The sequence below is a fragment of the Aquila chrysaetos genome, chromosome 18 (assembly GCF_900496995.4).
Source record: "Aquila chrysaetos chrysaetos chromosome 18, bAquChr1.4, whole genome shotgun sequence".
Taxonomy (NCBI): Eukaryota; Metazoa; Chordata; class Aves; order Accipitriformes; family Accipitridae; genus Aquila; species Aquila chrysaetos.
Genome location: NC_044021.1, coordinates 26,370,689 through 26,389,452, shown reverse-complemented (window position 1 = coordinate 26,389,452; position 18,764 = coordinate 26,370,689). Strand labels below are relative to the sequence as shown.

General features: G+C 42.8%; 1 protein-coding gene across 2 annotated transcripts in view; it reads right to left on the bottom strand.

Moving 5' to 3' along the window:
- The window catches only part of SLC9A3 (solute carrier family 9 member A3), a 55,754-nt gene extending 43,192 nt beyond the window's left edge, over positions 1–12,562 (bottom strand). For both annotated transcript variants that reach the window (XM_041118355.1, XM_030042154.1), the window contains exon 1: positions 12,197–12,562. In XM_041118355.1, the coding sequence (XP_040974289.1) occupies positions 12,197–12,392 (196 nt within the window). In that variant the 5' untranslated portion in view covers positions 12,393–12,562. The remainder of the gene's footprint in view (positions 1–12,196) is intronic.
- Positions 12,563–18,764: the final 6,202 nt, after the last annotated feature.

Genomic DNA, 18,764 nt, shown 5'->3' with positions numbered 1-18,764 from the left:
TTTTCTTCAGTACAAGTATTCCAGACATGAAAACAAGACATACTTCTGTTTACTGAAATCCTAGGGAACATAAGGTTGCAAATAAGATTAATGTCTTACGTACTAATGAATTGCTGCTCCCCTTAACTCCATGATAAATTCGACAGCCCTTTTTTTTAGACTTGTGAAGTGTAATAACCTCATCCTCAGATCAGAGAATGTCTGAAAATTGATTGAATTAACTTGAGCGGGGGGTGGGGGAGTGAATTACAAGGCATTTATCTTTCCCTGACTTCAATGCCATATCTATCACACTATGAAGGAAAAGAAAAAGTGTCATTTCTGAACTTGCCATGTTCTTTATTTCTAATAAAAGTTTTGGAAGTGTGCAGACCTTTTTTCTAAATATGATCAGGAAGAAAGTAACAAAACCAGCCTTCTCTTTCCAGACACTTTTACTGCATAAATTTTCACCACTACAGGATACAAGTTTCAGGCTCTGTTATGGATGCTATACAACCACTTAGATAACCGGCCTGAGTGAGCTACCACCTTCCTTGTTTTACAACCTATCTTTTGTTCCTGTCTTGAATCATAAGACTTTACTGCAGGAAAGATTGTGGAACACAGAAGTAAAAAGAAAAAAAAAGGTAAATAACTAAAATAGAAAAACACTTCAAACTCTGCAACTGTGGATAGCTGCACCATACTGGTTCTTTTAAACCTGTTAGGTAAATCATGTACAGACCAGCAACAATGCAGCAACCAGCAGATATATAATCCACCTTTAAAAAGCCCAGATGAAATGAAGATTTATAGGATTATTGGGAGCAGACAGAAAGGTGGCTCCCTGACTTGAAGGAATATTTAGCATAACACTGAAGAGAACAGAGTGATGCTGACTGTTCTTCTTGTCTAGGAAATGCCTTGTTAGTGGGGAAAAAACTAAGCCTTGCTATGCATGTTCTTTTTACACCTCTAAAAGGTAACATCCCCTAATACACTGTACTCCACAGGGCAAGACATAGATCCCCTGGATGAGTCCCCCTGAGAACAGACTGCCCACAAGAAAAAGCTATCCTCTTGAAGCTCTGTAGAGCAAAGTCTAAAAAATCTTATATTGCTAATTCATGGTAAGAGATTACGCCTAATGGACACACTGATAGAATCTGTCAGGCAGCAATTTATGACAAAATCCTTTCAATGAATGGAAGATATGTTAACAGAAAACCTCTGAGGATAGTAAAATATTTATCTTCTTTATGATAACAACAGAAATTAAGAAAATAATAAATGAATACTTTTATTTGTTAGACACTGAATGTAAATATGTATATACTTTCTGCTTGTTTTCTTTTTCCCTCACGATCTAATGACATCATTTTTATACAACATACATAACAGCACTCTCACCTGTAGCTTCCAGCCTGCCTCTTCTCTCACAGTAATTCCTATCCTACTTTTTTTTCGTTATTGATCAGTGCACTGATCAACACAAAACTGTTCATCTTTTTAAAATGTAGACTATACTACTCAGCTTGTTACACTAGAAAATTTGTGCATGCAACTTAAATGAGTCATTTGCCTATAAAAATATCTATGATTGCTTTTGCATCTATGGTAGCAAGTATTAAAGAAACATGAGAATAAACACAGTATTTACACAATATTTCTACTTAGAAAAAGTATACGCTATCCTCCAGTAATAATCATCCCTGACAACTAATCTAAACAGATAACTGGGCTCAAAATATCTTTGTCTACACTCCAATAATGCACCTTGACAAAATACCAGTTCAATCGTCAAAAAGTCCTCCTATCCAGAGTCAGAGTTTGCACAGTGTTTTGTGAAGTGAAATGAAGACAGAAGACAAATAAGTATCATATAAAGAAGCGACAGGAGACCACCATGGCCATAACTGTCATGGACTCAGAAATTTCCTGGTCCTTCCTGTAGAAGAGGAAAGAACTGTAATGATGGAAGATCCACCCACATAGTTTAGCCTGATGGTTTTTTTGCGGGTGGGTTGGTTCACTGGTTAGGTTGGGTTTTTTACTTTTTCTTCTTTGTTTGTTTTGGGATGCTTCTTTTTTTAGGGGAACAAAGGCAGTCTTCTTGAGAAAAATCCCATTAGAAATGGGGAAACTGAGATAGGATTCCAAAGTACCAGTGCTGTGATTCAGGTAAGTGGAAGACACAGAAGTAATACCTACCTACTGCAGAGAAGGACTACAGAAGTGTGCTTTCTGGCATACAGTTGTGGGCAGAAGAGAGATTTGTAGGAAGCAGATCTATCATCCTGTCTGCAGGAAGCAGGGAACACAACAACCACCACCTCCAGGTTTATACATGTTCCTGCTGAATCAGGTAGCTACTGCCTCAGCCTGGTACTACCAGATCTCACTGCACATTCCCAACAAGTAACACTATCATTAGAATATCAGTTCATCCTGGAGAATGGTTTGTCTAAAATAAGAGATGGCACTCACACTGTATCAGCTAAGAGAAGGCAGAATAGTGGGTGACATACAAGTGAAAGCCATTTGGATCAGAAAATTGAAGCCATTCTGATCACAAAGCACCCAGGTTAGAGGAGAGCTGAACTTTATGCTGGTACCTTGTCATTCCTTTCATTAATTCATGATGGCATGACCATCGTGGCCACCATATGGCCACCATGTATTCTTCTCGCCTCTGTATATTAGCATGTGGTTTTGCTCCAGTTAATCAAAGTACACTGATTCCATCAAAACAGCATGCAGAAGTGTTGCTTTCTTTGACCAAGCAGGATGTGGATAAAGGTCCATCCACATACAAACACTGCTAATCCAAAGACAAGGATCTGCAGGCCTAACTGACAGAGCAACTAATTCTGGAAACATTTCTAGGCACATGAAGGACAAGAAAGTCATCGGGAGCAGTCAGCATGGCTTCACCAACGGGAGGTCATGCTTGACCCACCTGGTTAACTTACACGATTAAATGGCAGGCCTGGTAGATGAGGGGAGAGCAGTGGCTGGTGTCTACTGGGTAAGGCCTCTGGCACTGTCTCCCGTAAGGGCCTCGTGGCCCCTCAAGCTGTTGCCGTCGGGGCTGGGTGAGCAGACGGTGAGGTGGATCGAAAACTGGCTGAATGGCCGGGCCCCGAGGGTGGTGATCAGTAGTGCAAAGTCTGGTTGGAGGCTGGTAACTCGTGGTGTACCCCAGAGGTCAGTACTGGGTCCTGTCCTGTTTAACATCTTCGTTAGTGATCTGCACGGTGGGGCAGAGCGTACCCTCAGCGAGTTTGCCGATGACACAAAGTTGGGAGGAGTGATGATGGGCCAGAGGGACGCGCTGCCACCCAGCGCGAGCTTGACAAGGTGGAGAAATGGGCTGACAGAAACCTCGGGAAGTTCGGCAAGGAGAAGCGCGAAGTCCCGCACCTGGTGAGGAACAACCCCACACACCAGTATATGCTGGGGGCCACCCAGCTGGAAACCAGCTTGGCAGAAAAGGACATGGGGGTCCTGCTGGACACCAAGTTGGATACGAGCCAGCGATGTGCCCTTGCAGCAGAGGAGGCAACCAGTATCCTGGGCTGCGGTAGACCAAGTACTGCCAGCAGGTTGAAGGAGGTGACCCTTCCCCTCTACCCGGCACTGGTGAGGCCGACCCTGGAGTACTGTGTCCAGTTCTGGGCTCCCCAGTACGAGAGAGACATGGACATACTGGAGAGAGTCCAGTGAAGGGCCACAAAGGTGATTAAGGGACTGGAGCATGTCTCCATTGAGGAAAGGCTGAGAGAGCTGGGACTGATCATCCTGGAGAAGAGAAGGCTCAGGGGTGATATTATCAATGTCTGTAAACACCTGCAGGGAGGGTGCAGAGAGGATGGAGCCAGGCTCTTTTCAGTGGTGCCCAGTGACAGGACCAGAGGCCATGGGCACAAACTGGAACACAGAAGGTTCCCTCTGAACATCAGGAAACACTTTTTTTACTGTGAGGGTGACCGAGCACTGGCACAGGTTGTGGAGTCTCCATCCTTGGAGATCTTCAAAAGCCATCCAGACATGATCCTGGGCAACTGGCTGTAGGTCACCCTGGTTGAGTAGAGAATTGTACCAGCTGGTCTCCAGAGGCCCTTTCCAACCTCAACCATTCTGTGAACTTTACAGGAGACCCAAAATATCAAACTGATGCCTGTGTTACAGGACACTATGTGTGTATTCCTGTGTTCTTCCTCCCTAGCCATCAGCTTCAGAGACAGTTACATCACAGGAGCAGTGTATCACTGACTTAAGTCTTAAACACAGTCACTTATCACTGACTAACCAAATTTGAAAGATTACTTTTCCCCAGTTCACTACTGTCCCAAAGTCATCCCCAGAATTAAGTAGGATGGAATAGCTGAGGACCAGAGCTATTTCAGTGGAAAATCTGGCAACTTAATTCAAACCAAGTCCTATAGCAGTTTAAACTCTAGACTATGCATCAGAACAGAAGAGCAAGCATTCAAACACTGTTTCATTCACTCTGGCATGAATATTGTAACCACTTAAACCACTAAATAACATTTATTAAATGAATTTGTTAAGCCTATGTCTAAGCTGTCAAGGCCTGAAAATCCACATCCAGATATTTATCAGTACTGCTATTCTACTGGAGTAGGAGGATTGTAATAACTCCATACTACAACTATTTAGTTTTTTATGTATGATCACATAACAAGTATACCTCTAGTACAACTGTTAGCACTGATGTACTTAGATTCACATAAAGCCATATTATATCAACCTATGTCATCTAGTCCCTGGAATACTATTATACCACTAAACCAATGTAACAATATTCATTTTAATAAAGGAGTTAGAATGTTTTAATTGTGACAAAATAGTTAACATAAAATCAGTCTTGTGTTTAGACAAATCCCTCCATCAGTTTACAATCTGTTTGCACTGGGGAGATTTTCATTATGAAATCTTACTGGCTCAAGGCTTTTACAGGTTTCTGAATATTTAACATCTTCCTCAAAGCCCAACTTTTAGAAGTTAATGAATCCATAAAGCTTCCACTTTTTTTCCACTTTTGAAAAACTGTAATTGAAGCAGAGAAAATCGTAACCAAATGTTTCTGAAAATCAGTATACAATCTACTCAGAGATTTTCTTTCTTGGTGACTGACTACTGCTACTTTAACATTTGGGGTTGACAAAAGACCAAGGCATTTTTTTCTCTCAGTAGATAGAAGAACTCACCTAGGCACATATTAATGAATCCAGAATGACTTTTTCTACTTTCAGTTACTGGAAGGAGAAAACTCTCCAGATCCATCTACTTAAACACCCTGCTTTTGCATAGGCCTTTCAGAATATCTTCCAGTTTTCTTCTGCCATGGATAAACATTAAATATTCGTGCCTTAATTAAAAGTGTTTCCACTTGAGGTCTTGCATTCCATCTCAGTCGGCTCCTCCTTGTCAGGCTGTAGTTTCAGTATTTATGACTTTACAGTGCTTTACATAGCAGCCAATTGGGTATCAAGTCACTCCTTTCATTGGGATGAATACTCTCTAAGCTGTTTTACAAAAGGAATCAAAATATTACAACACAGCCAACCAGCCATGCTCTGCAGTTTACCAAGACTGTTTTAATGGTCTGTGATTTTGAATGGGTGCCACTTGTTAGCAAGTTGAAGAATAATTAGAAGCCTAGTTCTTTGAGACATTAGTTTAACTGCACTACTGCAGAGAGATGAGAAAAATCAGAGACAATTTCCTGAAAGAGCAAAAAGAACATTCAGATAAGAAATATCCTTCTATGACTTTGGACTCAACACTTCACCTTGGTATAGAATGAGCCATACAGAAAGTACAGAAGAACTCAGTAATCCATTAGCTCATTACTTCAGAGCAATTAAAACATGGTAAATCAGGGGAAAAAAGGTTTTGTAATTGAATTCAAAATATTTCCTTAAGCAAATTGGTGGTAAAGCTCACTGGCTTTTGATAGACTTCTGGTGGTATGAGTCAAAACAACTGGAAAAGCAACTTTCTTACTGCCAGGTCAAGGTAATAACTCAGGATTTCTAATACCAGCTTTGCTGCTAAGCATCTCTAACACAGAAAGCTCCACAAAAACAAAGGGGACCTCACAAAGCCTTTCACCTGAAGAACCTGTGTGCACCTGAAAGGGTTTGCTGGCTTGCACTTATTACTTGCAGGCCTGTGGTCTGCTGCGTTACCACAGAAGAGATTTACAGTCACTTGGAGGGTTTGTAGATCACTCTTAGTAATAAGTGGCTTTAGTTCTGAAGACAGTAAATCAATGGTTTCAACAATCCTAAGACTACAGTATTAAAAGGATTCCATTGTCCCAGAGAGAACGCCAAGCACTTTGCACACAGGTGCCTGAAAGTAATTGATGGCAGAGATCCTTTCTTAGGTATGCATGCCTGACCTGTATTCAATTCAGGGCCATTCTCAAAATGCCATTGTTTTCTTATGTAATTCACACAAGTTGCCGTTGTACATTTGCTATTCGTCAGGGGATGTAATCTGAATCTTGTCGAATTATACTGTCCTGATATCTTCTTCCCTACTCTAAATAATTAAGACTTGAGACTTGCAACACTTGGAGGGGGAGGGGAGAGAAGAGAGATGTGTGTTTCAGGGAGGCGGGAAGGACAGAAAAAGGATGAGTAAGGTAAAAGAGTAAAATGGAAATGAAGTGTGGAAATAGGCATCCATTTACAGATCATAAATCTAATAAAGACACGGCTTACACAGTTGTTCCTAGAACTGGAAATGCTAAGCTATTATTCTATGTTGGAAATGTTCTTTTCAGCTGCCTAAAATGTTGCATACAAAAGGTAATTCCTTAGAAGGCGAAGATTTTACAGTACTTAACGTTTCTAGCTCTCGCATATTCTAAACAACACTTTGCAAAAGGAAATACAGCATCTTACTGAAATGAAGACACCCCCGTAATATAACATAGTTGCCAGCACAAATTTATAGCATTTCTATGTCATTAAGACAGATAATAAAAGGCTATATCCAGGAAGGAAATGCTTATGCCTCCCTTATAAGTATGCCAACCTGTTCCAGCTTCTACTGAGTTTGCAATAAAAGTAAAAAATGTGTTTTTACCTTGTTATCTTGTTCAGGATATGGGGGAAGGTAGCCAAGTCCAGACTTCCTAGCCACAACACAAAGGCCTTTTTCATTTTAGCAGCTTTTAACAAGTGCTACAATTGTGACAGGGCGGGTAGTTTAAGCTTTGCAGGGCCTAGTAGTATGCTCACCATTTGAGTCTCTGACTCTATTTTCAATTAAATACTTCCAATAAAGTTCTGCTAAGCATCCTTCAACATTTCTTCCTAAAGACATTATTTACTGAAGAATTGGCAACAGAAGAGCTATTCTCACATTTTTTGCGTGTATTAAAACAATACCCTAAATCACTTTCTCTAAGTAACTGAAACATTTCACTAGTGCTAAAAGGCCAGGAGGAGAAACTTGGGAGTCAAATGGGCTTTTGTTTTGACAGTTTGCTTTGGAGGGAGGGGTATTGATTTCTTCAAAGAAAATATTGCCCCAGGAGTCTAAATTGGATGGGTTGTTAGACCTGCATTTCACAGTTCCTTCCCTAGCCCATCCCTAACATGCTTAAAATTCTCCACAGCAATTGTCTGTGTTAACAAAATACTCTGAAGAGCTCCTTTCTCAGAGCAGTTTGAGACAATATGAAGGGGCCTGGGCATGCAGAAACTAGAGCATTTGTAGGAACCTCTATCTCCATAAGCTTAGAGATACAGTGTGCTTTACAGCTCATGTCCTCCTGGGGTCTCAAGAGCTGATGGACTCAACAAGTCCATCTGACACAGTATCTTCTTGAGATATCACTAGGCCAGCCTTCTCCTAAGTGTTTGTTCCTTGTTATTGAATCACTTCTTCCCCCTCCTCCAAAGCATTGTGGCATTCCTGAAGACGGACTTACCAGCTGCCCTGGATTCAAATTTCACTCCCACTTTTAAACTTCTAATATAAAAGCCTTTAGAATTTGTGCGCAACTACACAGACATTAAAAAAAAAAAGCAGCTTTTGTGACATTCTTAGACTCAGCATAAACTATACCAACATAAACAGTTGGCAAGAGTTTGACTCGCAGATAATGAAAAGGCTATGTACCCTTCCTCATTCCTGTTCATACTCACTCACTCTCCCACCATTTCTAACAGTTGCTTATCTGCTCCACATCGAGCAAGTTCAGGGGGCTAAACAGACAGAAAGACTGCTTTGTAGGGGTTTTTTGATTGTGTTTTGGGACAAGCAATTTACTGTCCTTCTGAAGACTTACAGTATACAAAAGGATTTAAACCACAAGTAGGAATTTTACAAGTTCCCCAACGTAACCTCCAATGAAAATATAAATACAATCTTTCTGTCTCCTAGGATTTTGAACAAGTATAGAAGCATGCAATGGATATGCCCCAAGAAAAAAGCATACTTTTTTTTTTGCAATAGGCATGGCCTCAGAAATATCCTCAGAAAAACTGTATACAATATTTAGAGTTTAAACTCTTTCTTCGCTTGCCCATTTTTAGCTCCTGAGCTGGTTATTCCTTTCCTTCTACTTGTTTCCAAAGTTGTTTTCTGACCTCCCTCCTACGTCTGGCTTTCTTCTCTGGCAGACTTTCCTGCCACTCTTTGTATCTTCTACATGTCTGTCTATTACAAGGTTATTTTCAAGATGTGATCTATGAAAGACATATAAAGAAGGAGGAGAGCACATGATGAAGTGAACTTAGAAAGCATGTGCAAGGCTGGTCAGTGTGCATGTGTCTTTAATCTTAAATCAGAACTATACTGGGCAAGTACATTGATTAAAAATATTATATCAAATATATTACATCAACGTAGTTACAGTAGGAAACACCCTAGCCTATAACTATCACTATATATACATACATGTATGTATTTGTATATATATTTTTTTTTCCATTGGTATCGCTTCTTTCATCTGGAGAACTGAGGTACCAGGAAGTGGACACCTGAAGTCCACCAGGAGGTTCCCAGCTGTACCCCATGTACCTTCTTCATGTAGATAAGATGTTTCTCTGGCTTAGCTTTACACATGTAAGTAGTTTATTAGCCTTATCCCATAAGGATACTCATTTGCAGTGATAAGAGAGACTATCAAAAGAGGAAATAAAGATAATTAGCCAAAGTGGAACACTGTGTACCTTAGAATGAAGAGTTGGAACATTTCAAATGAAGAGGGTCAAATCAAATCGATTATAGTATGTAAAACAGCACTCTGGGATGCATCAGAAGTTTCATAGTAGACACAGACGAATTAATTTATTTCCTATAGTGCATGAAAGCCAACTGTATGAAGACTCTTCTTCCACAGTTTCATTTGTAGCAATGCTTAGACTTGACCAAGAGATATAAGTATTCTTCCCATGAAAAGATAAAATAAAATAGCAGCTTCCTCCCCACAAAGCCCAAAATACTAGGCACTTCTTCATGTATTTGGGATGCTTACAAGATTTCACATACAATAGTTTATGTTGCAGAATACCTTGTCAGCACAAATTTACACTCTGAATGTACAGAACATGAACACCGAGTCCCAGAAAATCCACAAGAATCTCCTATTAAATACACGTTTCCCCAAGCCACATAACAACATCATGCACTGAAACTAAAAAAAAAAAAAACAAAAAACCAAAACCAAACACACAGGCCCAACAAAAAGACAAACAAACAAAGCAAAACAACCACAAAATCCTAAGGTTACTCTAATGCAAAAGAAGGCAAAGTATTCTCATTACACTTTTCATCCCCAGCTGCCAACTGCAATTCCCAGAACACCCTTTGCTGACCCAATTGCCTATCATCCACCAGAAAAGTAGCTCTCCCAAGCCCTGTAGCCATGAAGTGAGCTTGCACGTGTAAGAACAGCTCCTCCCCTGCTGAACGCCCCACAGCAAACCCAGCATTTTGACTCCGCTACCTTTGCCCTCCTTCAGGTAGTAAAGCAAGAGACGCAAGGGCAGATGTTCTATATTTTCTTCCTCGGTTCTTTTCTGTCTGCTTTTGGAATGTATAAAAGTTCTTTGATCCAGCATAGCCTTTTTGCCATTCAAAATCTTCTGACAGATTTCTGGTCTACTTTCCAGAACCCTTGCCACACCAAGGCAGATAGATAGAAGGCTGACAAGCTGCTTTTTTCAGTTCCCTTTCTCATCGACTTATATGAACACCTACATGCTTTCTTCATTAGTAAGCTGTTGAACAACGAGTGTACATTTCTGTATTTTATTTGTGACTGGTGGGGAAAGCAGGAGCGTTCCTAGGCCCTCAGTGGAATACACCAGTTGTCCATTGCTTCTTCAGAGACAACATCCAGAGTAGTATAGGATTGCAATTACAAATGTGAAGAGAGAAAAGAGCGAAGCTTGCGAGCTTTGGGGAACAAAAATGATGGAATTGATGATAGACACTATCTACTAGTAAGTGACAGGCTCTGTGCAGCTGTGAAAGAAGTGCAAAGAATTTAAAAACAGAACTAGCAACATTCAGCTCCTGAACTCCAGGGACAATTAGCGCTTTATACTGAAGACTTCATGGTAAAATGACTCTTCTTAATACAAACTAATCTTAATCCAGGCCATTGCAATTTAAATATAGGACAATCTAACTGTCCTGTTAGCGTCATTGAGTTTCTGACACAACACTGACATGGTTGTGCAGCACTAACATTACTGTGTACAATTGCGGCACATGTACAAAGCAGCAAAGCCTTAATAACACAGAGGGTAAATATGTACTTAGAAGAGTATGTTAAAAAGAAGGTTCAAGTGAGCAACCTGTGTATTAGTTTAGTTAGCACAATTTTATAGCCACTCAGGGCTGTCACTGGTTTTTCCTGTATCCGGTTTCCCCAGCTTTCTACTTGATATAACCCACCAATAAAAGTCAATTAAAACAAAACTGTATTTTTATGTAATCTAGGTGATGCAGCAACCATCTGAACACAAACTATTGGCAAGGTGTAGACCACCAGTGATTCAAATATTTAGTTATATATCTATGGTTAAGCAAGCGAAACGCAAGATGCAGGTATCACTGAAAAACGCTTTACAATATCACCTCTACAGAACTTAATCCTCATTTTTAAAATGCTTTATTTGGGTTTGGAGAGAGCATTTTCCACCCAGCTCTTACTGTGTTTAGTTTACATGCTAGACAGAATATACCTAAGGACACCTTTTTACATCTTCCATTCCCTGTGACATGCAAAATCCATGCAATGTGATTCTGGTATGCCAAATTAGTATTAACAGTACAAGTACAGAAAAGTACTAGTAGGATTTTCAGCTGACCATACGTTCTGAGTTGAGACTGATTTTAGAGATGATGTATTGAAAATTGAAAATGACATTTTCAATGTCAGCCAACCTGGAGGTCTGGTTTTAGATCCAAAGGTAAAAGGACTGAAAATAATAGCATCAAGCAAATAAAATACATTCCAATTAAACAATGACTCTTCTGGTTCAGCAAACAGTGTTACTAATATAAGATTGCTTTACGAAAAGTCACAAAGTTCAGAAAACACGAGTTAGAGCATTCACATAAATTCACTCAAACTACACTGAAGTTAGACCAAGTCCTTGCTTTTCACTGACTCCAATTTCTTGAAGAAAATCTGTGTGCTCTAAAGCTTGTATTTTTTCAGCTGCATCAGATGGTCTGATAATACGCGTTCCCCTTCTCAATAAACCACGCTCTTTCACTAATTCAGCAATGCACTGCAAAGCAGAGAATGCTAAGTTCCTCCGCGTAGTTTACAGTGTTTGTTTTTGATGGTGCTAGCTAATAGAGCTACCAATCACAACGAGGAGAATAGCATATTGTAAACTGCAGTAGGTATTGTGTAAGCAGCGCATTTCTGTTTCGCTTCTGTAAAAAGTTTTTCCCGGGAGCAAGAGTAATGCAGCGTTCCAAGGAATTGCAAGGAGGCAGATGCAGAAGCCGCCGTCCCGGGCGCTGAAAATGAGCCGGGTCACCCACCGGGCAGGTGAAAAACCACAGGACAGAGTACAGTAAACCCCCTGAAAACGGGTCCGCGGACGCGGGCTAAGCCGTCTTCATCGACGCTGGGGTGGGAGAAGGGGAAGGGGGAAGGGGAAGGGAGAGGACACGCACGAATACAGAACTCCGGACTCACCGATTTTGGCCAAGCTGGCCACAAGTATCCAGAGTGTAATGATATAAGGGTCCTTGACGTGATCCCATTTGAAAGAGACGATGGCAAAGCTCTGAGGCTGGCTGCTATTTATAGGGCTTCCCGAGCTTCTCTGTCCCAGCGCCGCTGGGAGAGCCATCAGCCCCAGGAGGAACCCCACTCCAGATACCTGCCTCATCTCCAAGCCACACAACAAAACCCCGCTTCCCCTTCCCGCGGAGAAATCCCGCCTCCTCGGAGGTTCCTCGGGGGGCGAGGTCCTCGTCCCTTCGCGGGGACTCGCGGACCGCGGGACGGGGCTGCGCTCGCCCGGCTTCGGCGGGGAGGGTCCCGGCCGAGGAAGGCGGGCGGGCGGGCGGGCGGGCGTGTGGGGAGCGGGGGGGGGGGGGGGGTGCCAGGGGCTTCCGTCCCCAGGCAGATGCTCCGAGCCGGGGTCCTGCTGCTCGCCCGCACCTGCCTTTATCAGGCTGTTCCCCAAGAGCCGGAGGCGGAGCTTTCCCGCCGCTCCCGCGGCGCGGAGGCAGCGGCGGTGCCCGGCCCGGGCAACCTCTCGGGGCCGGCGGGGGGAAGCTCCGTTCCGCCGAGGGGCTCGACGGCAGGCTGAGGGGAGGGGAAGGGATGGTGGTGGACCACCCCCCCGGCTGGGATCTTGGAGAGAAGCGGCCTTGGGCTTCTGGCGCTGGGGAACGAGGCTGGGGCGCCGGGGCGGGCGTGCCTGAGGCGGAGCCCGGCACCCGCGCTCGGGTCGTTGCCGCCTGAGGGGGAGACGCCGCCTGAGGGAGAGAGCCCGCCTGAGGGGGAGAGCCCGCCTGAGGGGGAGACGCCGCTTTGAGGGAGAGAGCCCGCCTAAGGGGGAGAGCCCGCCTGAGGGGGAGACGCCGCTTTGAGGGAGAGAGCCCGCCTAAGGGGGAGCCGCCGTCTGAGGGGGAGCCGCCGTCTGAGGGGGACACGCCGCTTTGAGGGGGAGCCGCCGCTTGAGGGGGAGAGCCCGCCTGAGGGGGAGACGCCGCCTGAGGGGAGAGCCCGGCGGGCTCCGCGGGTTTGGGCGCGTCGGCTGCGCAGCCCAGTGGGTCAGGCTCGCTCCCTCCGACCCGCTGTCCCTCTGGCTGGCGCAGAGGGAGAGCGCTCCGCTCTGCTTTCCAGCTTCCAATCGCCCCGGGATCGAGCTGACCGGAGGAGAGCCGGCAGGTTTCTCCTCCTGCCCGCCAGACAGCAGGCACCTCTGCTTCCCCCGCTGCTCGGGGAAACGACACCCGCGGGCAACCTTGGGCTTCCCACTTACATCTGCTTGCAGCTAGCTGTTTGCCAAGATGTGTCATATTAAAAGAGCTACCTGGCTTCTTTTCCTTTTCTTTTTTTTTAATGTTTGCAACGTGAAACCCTTTAGAAGGTTCTCAGTTTCCCCCTTAAACCTTCTTTCTTGCTGATAACATTTGCCTGATATACCCTGGACGGCCCATGTGGTTGTGTTGTAGGCAAGTGGACCCGTGATAATCATCACCCCGCAGTAAAAAGGCAGCAAAGCAGCATCTTCCCAGCAAACAGAGCTGAGCACACCCTGCAGCGGGAGCAGCGGGAGCAGCGGGAGCAGCGGGAGCAGCGGGAGCAGCGGGAGCAGCGGGAGCAGCGGGAGCAGCGGGAGCAGCGGGAGCAGCGGGAGCAGCGGGAGCAGCGGGAGCAGCGGGAGCAGCGGGAGCAGCGGGAGCAGCGGGAGCAGCGGGAGCAGCGGGAGCAGCAGCTCCCGTCCTCCCCCGGTTGTGTGCTCTGAAGCAATCCGTCTGGCCACGCGTGCAGTCCACTGACGCCTGTGACTTTCTGTGGAAAAAATACTACCGTTTTGGTTTACTTACGTGGCAGTTGGTTTGATCAAGAGCTCAAAAGTGAACATGATAAAGCTCTCCTTTAAAACGTTTGGAAGATTAAGACATTAGTTTGATTGTTTCAATCGCTTGGGAGAAAAGCAAAGTGCTTTTTCAAAGTCTAAGTGACCTGCACAGACACTCTATAAATCAATTAACTGGTTAATTTAAACAATAAATTCGCATGGAATGTCATTGTTATAAAGGGTGTCTATCATTATCACATAATATTCTTATTTAGCTAAGGAACTCAAAGAGCAAAGTTCTCTTGAGTTAATGCGCTGAAGATTCAGTTATTATTACCTCAAAGCTGGGGCAGGCCTTGCATTGGACCCTCTCTTCAAACAAGGAAGCATCTTGGGTTTTTTATTTCCCCTGCTCCTTCATTACTTAAGGGAAAGGAAATTGTGTAGGAATTTTTTAAAACTAGGAGCCAATCTGAAGATGGAATTGGCAACTCTTTTTAGGAAGCATGACAGACAGCAAAATATTTTCTTTACATTTAGGAAATGTGTAGACAAAGACCTGAAGAATATTGCAGCGTCTAACAACTGAAATCCTATCTATGTTACTTTTATCTTTTGGGGAATATGACTTGGGCACCCAAATGTCCTTCAGAATTTGCTCCCAAGTTTTTTAAAGGTTCTAGAAATGGCTCTGGCCAATGCAAGAATAACATTTTTGTGCATTGCCATTATAGAGAGAGAACTGCAGTTGGAAGTAAGTAGCTGCTGATCAGCTGTGTAACCTGTTGCTGAGCCCTGTGAATAGTAGTGGTTCCTAGTTGTTAATGATGTCGGTTCCATTTGCTGATATTAGGAGAACAATGAACTTTAGTAGAGACAAGCTGCTATCACCGGTTTTATTATCACAACTTATTCCAAGTACCATTACATCACAATTAAACATTTCAGCTGCAGCTGACACACGGGCACCACAACCGCCACAGTGTCCCATCTTACATACGTGATTCTTCCCAAACCGAGTTCCACGAAACGATAGCTGGGTTAGAAATAAACCTTACTGTTGAAAGGGTTGAAGCTGACCATGTTCTTTGGACAAATGTGTCATAGATCAAGAATACCTGCAGCTGTGCTAGAAAGATGAGAAAGCCTTCTCCAGTAGATCTTTTCGACAGATAAGCAAAGGCTTACACTTGACTTGGAGGAGCTGCAGCCAAGGTCACGCCTCTGATTGCCCTTAGGCAATGTTCTACTCCTGACAACAGTGAGGACAGCAGCCAAGTTACATGACAATGCTGAGTTTGCTGGTCGAGGTAAGCCACTATTAGCAAACAAAAAATGGAAGTACCACCTTAGCACACGAGCTAACCTCAGTATGCTCCTCGGTTGAAAGTATAGTGCCCAGCAACCTACCCTAAAGGGCTGTTGTGAGAATTGTAGAATTTGTAAAGATTTTTTAAGGCCTTGGTCCAAACTGCTACAAAAGTACCTAATTTGGCTTGTCACAAAATCTTCTCAAAGCAAGGTTTACAACACTGTTAAAATGCCAACACTGTGGTTTTGTTTAACAATGACAAGTTAATGGTTCAAGGTGTATCTGTGACATTTGTCCTATCATCCAACTACTTATGGAATTTTTTTAAGTAGGCTGGATATCAAATGACTGCACATATCAGGGAATTCTTGTGCAATTCATTAGTATGTTAGTATGATACAGAGAGGACAGAGGAAGGAACTGGCAATCGTGAATCTCCTGTAGGTACAGGAATACGTGTTCAACCAACAGTTCACTGAACGTACATTAACTCATGTACAGAATATACAGTTGCACAGGAATACAAATTTGCATTTATGTATTTATTACTAGATTCCATTTTCCTCAAGGTTCTTTATGGAAGCCCTTATGTAGTTTCCAATGACCTCATTCTGTATCAGTAACAAAAAGCATTAGCTTGAGTACTATGTTTGCAATAAAGATATCATATCACCCAACAGCTGATATTTCCTGACTCTCCAAAAAGATTGCACAGGGAAGATTTCTACTTACTGTATAATAATGGCTTTGTGTCCTGAAAGGACTCCAACATTGTCGCTTCTGGAAATGTTGCGTAAATAATTGCTTAGAGAAAAGAATCTGTAGTATCATATACAGTATCCTGTAAAGATTACTTCTTAGGGCTTTTTTTTAAAGCTGAGGTAAAAGACAATTTCAGTTAAAAAAAAAACAACAACAGATAAACTGAAAACTTTAAAATTGTATTAGTTTTCTCGAGAAAACACACACAGTATTTCAGTTGTACTAACTTAGAGGTAGAAGTTACAATTAACTTTCAATATTAGCATTTACAACAAATGTGTTTAAGCTGGGATGAAATTAAGAATCACGTTCCTGTGGAACCCAGAACTTTCATAAAGGAAAATAAATACATCTAAGTAGTGAAGAATTGGCAAATGAACTGTGAAATATCTCCTGATGCAACACAAAACATCATAAATCACTTATTATCATTCTTGTCTTTCCTCAGGGAAATGCACTCTTTTTCTATTAATGTCTATTAAATGCATAAGCAGGCTAAGGTAAGATTTTGAAAGGAATATAGTTCCAGTACATATTTTTATGCCATAATTCCAACTGTATACACAGTTAAATAGAACAGTAATTGTTGTGAATGGCATTGCACCAATGTAACTGTATGATTTGGTGAAAATTAATGTGGCTTATATGCAGATGACTGCAGAATTTACAGTGAATTTTCTTTATTCAACAGCTGACATTTTGCCAACGTCTCTCTAAGTGAAATGAGTGCAGCTGTGCAAGTTTATGCTGCAAGGAGTTGGACAAATATTGCTGGACTAAGTTGCAAAGCATTATGTTACAGCATGATGAATATGAACCTCTGAAATCGCTTTGAGAAGCAATGCATTAATTCAGCCCACACATTACTACCAGTTTAAGTGAACAAAATGAAGACTAGGGCAAGGATGAATGAATCAGAGAGGTAGGTGAAAATGGATTTGGCTGGGAAGTAGGATGGCAGAGGAAATTAGCTGGATTTTTCATGACTCATTTCAAGACATGACTGAATTTAAGCACAGTGAATGGAGGGGATTTTTACCAGATCTCTCATCTTTAGCCTCGCATCTTTTTGAAAATGGCAGACGTTTCAGGCAGATTGTGAGATTCTTCTGTTTTGTATTGTTGCTATTATTGTTTTTAGTGAACCTCCCATTTATATTAGATTAGCAGCTAATCTAGTAGGAGTGGGAGGGTACAAGTGACAAACATTAACCCCACCTATGACCTCAGTTAAGGATGACCCCCTCCATAAGGGATTATATCTGTGTGAGCTCTCAGGGTAACGAGCAGTGAAAAGGGAGTGGAACGTGGAAAGAACCTGTTATATAGCAGCTGAAAATGGAGTGGAACAGGGAAAGAACCTGTTAGTAGCACCAAATACCCAATACATTTCATCATCTTATGTTCAGAAAAAAATGTACTTTTGTAAAATGCCACATGTATTAGAAGTCCTCCTTCTTTAAGTTCCAATTTCAATAAAAATTCTTCTATTGTGTATCGGGACCCTTCTGGGCTTGCTACTAGTCAAAGGTGACCACAGAGATTTTCATCTGTGACAGCCTGCATCTTCCACACTTTCCCTCTTGCACTGTCTGCATTCCCATGTTTTTGGCATCCCACTCCTATTTCTCTGTACTCCTGGTCTCTGCCCTCCTTCCTTTTCATGCATGTCTTCTGTCAAAACTCACCAAAAATCCCAAATATTGAGACCAAATGCTATTTGTGTATGGTGTTTCATCCCAGTACTTAAGCTCCCACATGACTCTCTCTCTCCCCCTTCAAAATCAGCTTTGTCATTTTTCAGCATGTATCCTTCTTCCAGGTACTCACACCAGCCTGACCAACACCAAGGCATATACTAGACTCAAGACACAAGTCATTACTAGTTTTCCGAGTCATAAGGGAGATGATTGTATTTTCTGATCTTTAAAAGTCAACTGTCATTTTGCTCTACGTTAAAAAGGCTGGGGGAAGACTGTGTCAGAAACCAGAACTACAGATTTCAGAGATCAAGTGGGTAAAAAAAAAAGGAAAAAAAAAGGGCATCTCTCTGAATTGTTTCCGTGTACAGGTATTGAGCTTTCTGTAGCTTAGCCAAGCTGCTGAATTGCTTAGGGGAAAAACAAATGACCCTTAAATAACAAAGGCAGATAAATAGAATAGTTTCCATTTCTAGCACAATAATTTTACATTCTGTATCTAGGCTTAGGTGCTTCTTGATCTTAATTTTTGGCTGACCTATGGAGAGGGAATCTTTCCTTTTTCTGATTCTCCATACAACCACCATGGTTCATGCCTCCCCTGCCTAGCTTAGGATGTGCACGTTCCCATTAAAAAGTCCACTTGGTTTCACCCAGAGCAGCTAGGTTTAACCAGTATGTGAAAACTCAGCACTGCGAGTAAATGTACGTACCTGTTGCAATATGAAGCGTATCCCAGCAGCGGGAGTGACCCTGCAGGGCTTGGGGGCACCCAGTCACCCCGGGGGGGACACACGGGGCTTCTTGGGGCTGGGGCTTGTTTAAGGCTGCTCCTACCTTCGGGATGGCTCCTAACCTCAAAATGCCCAATGCAAGGCTCTCCTCTGTCTATCATTATGCAGAAAGGAGCTTTCCTCTGAAATATTTTTAGAAGGCGGTTGAGATTTTGTG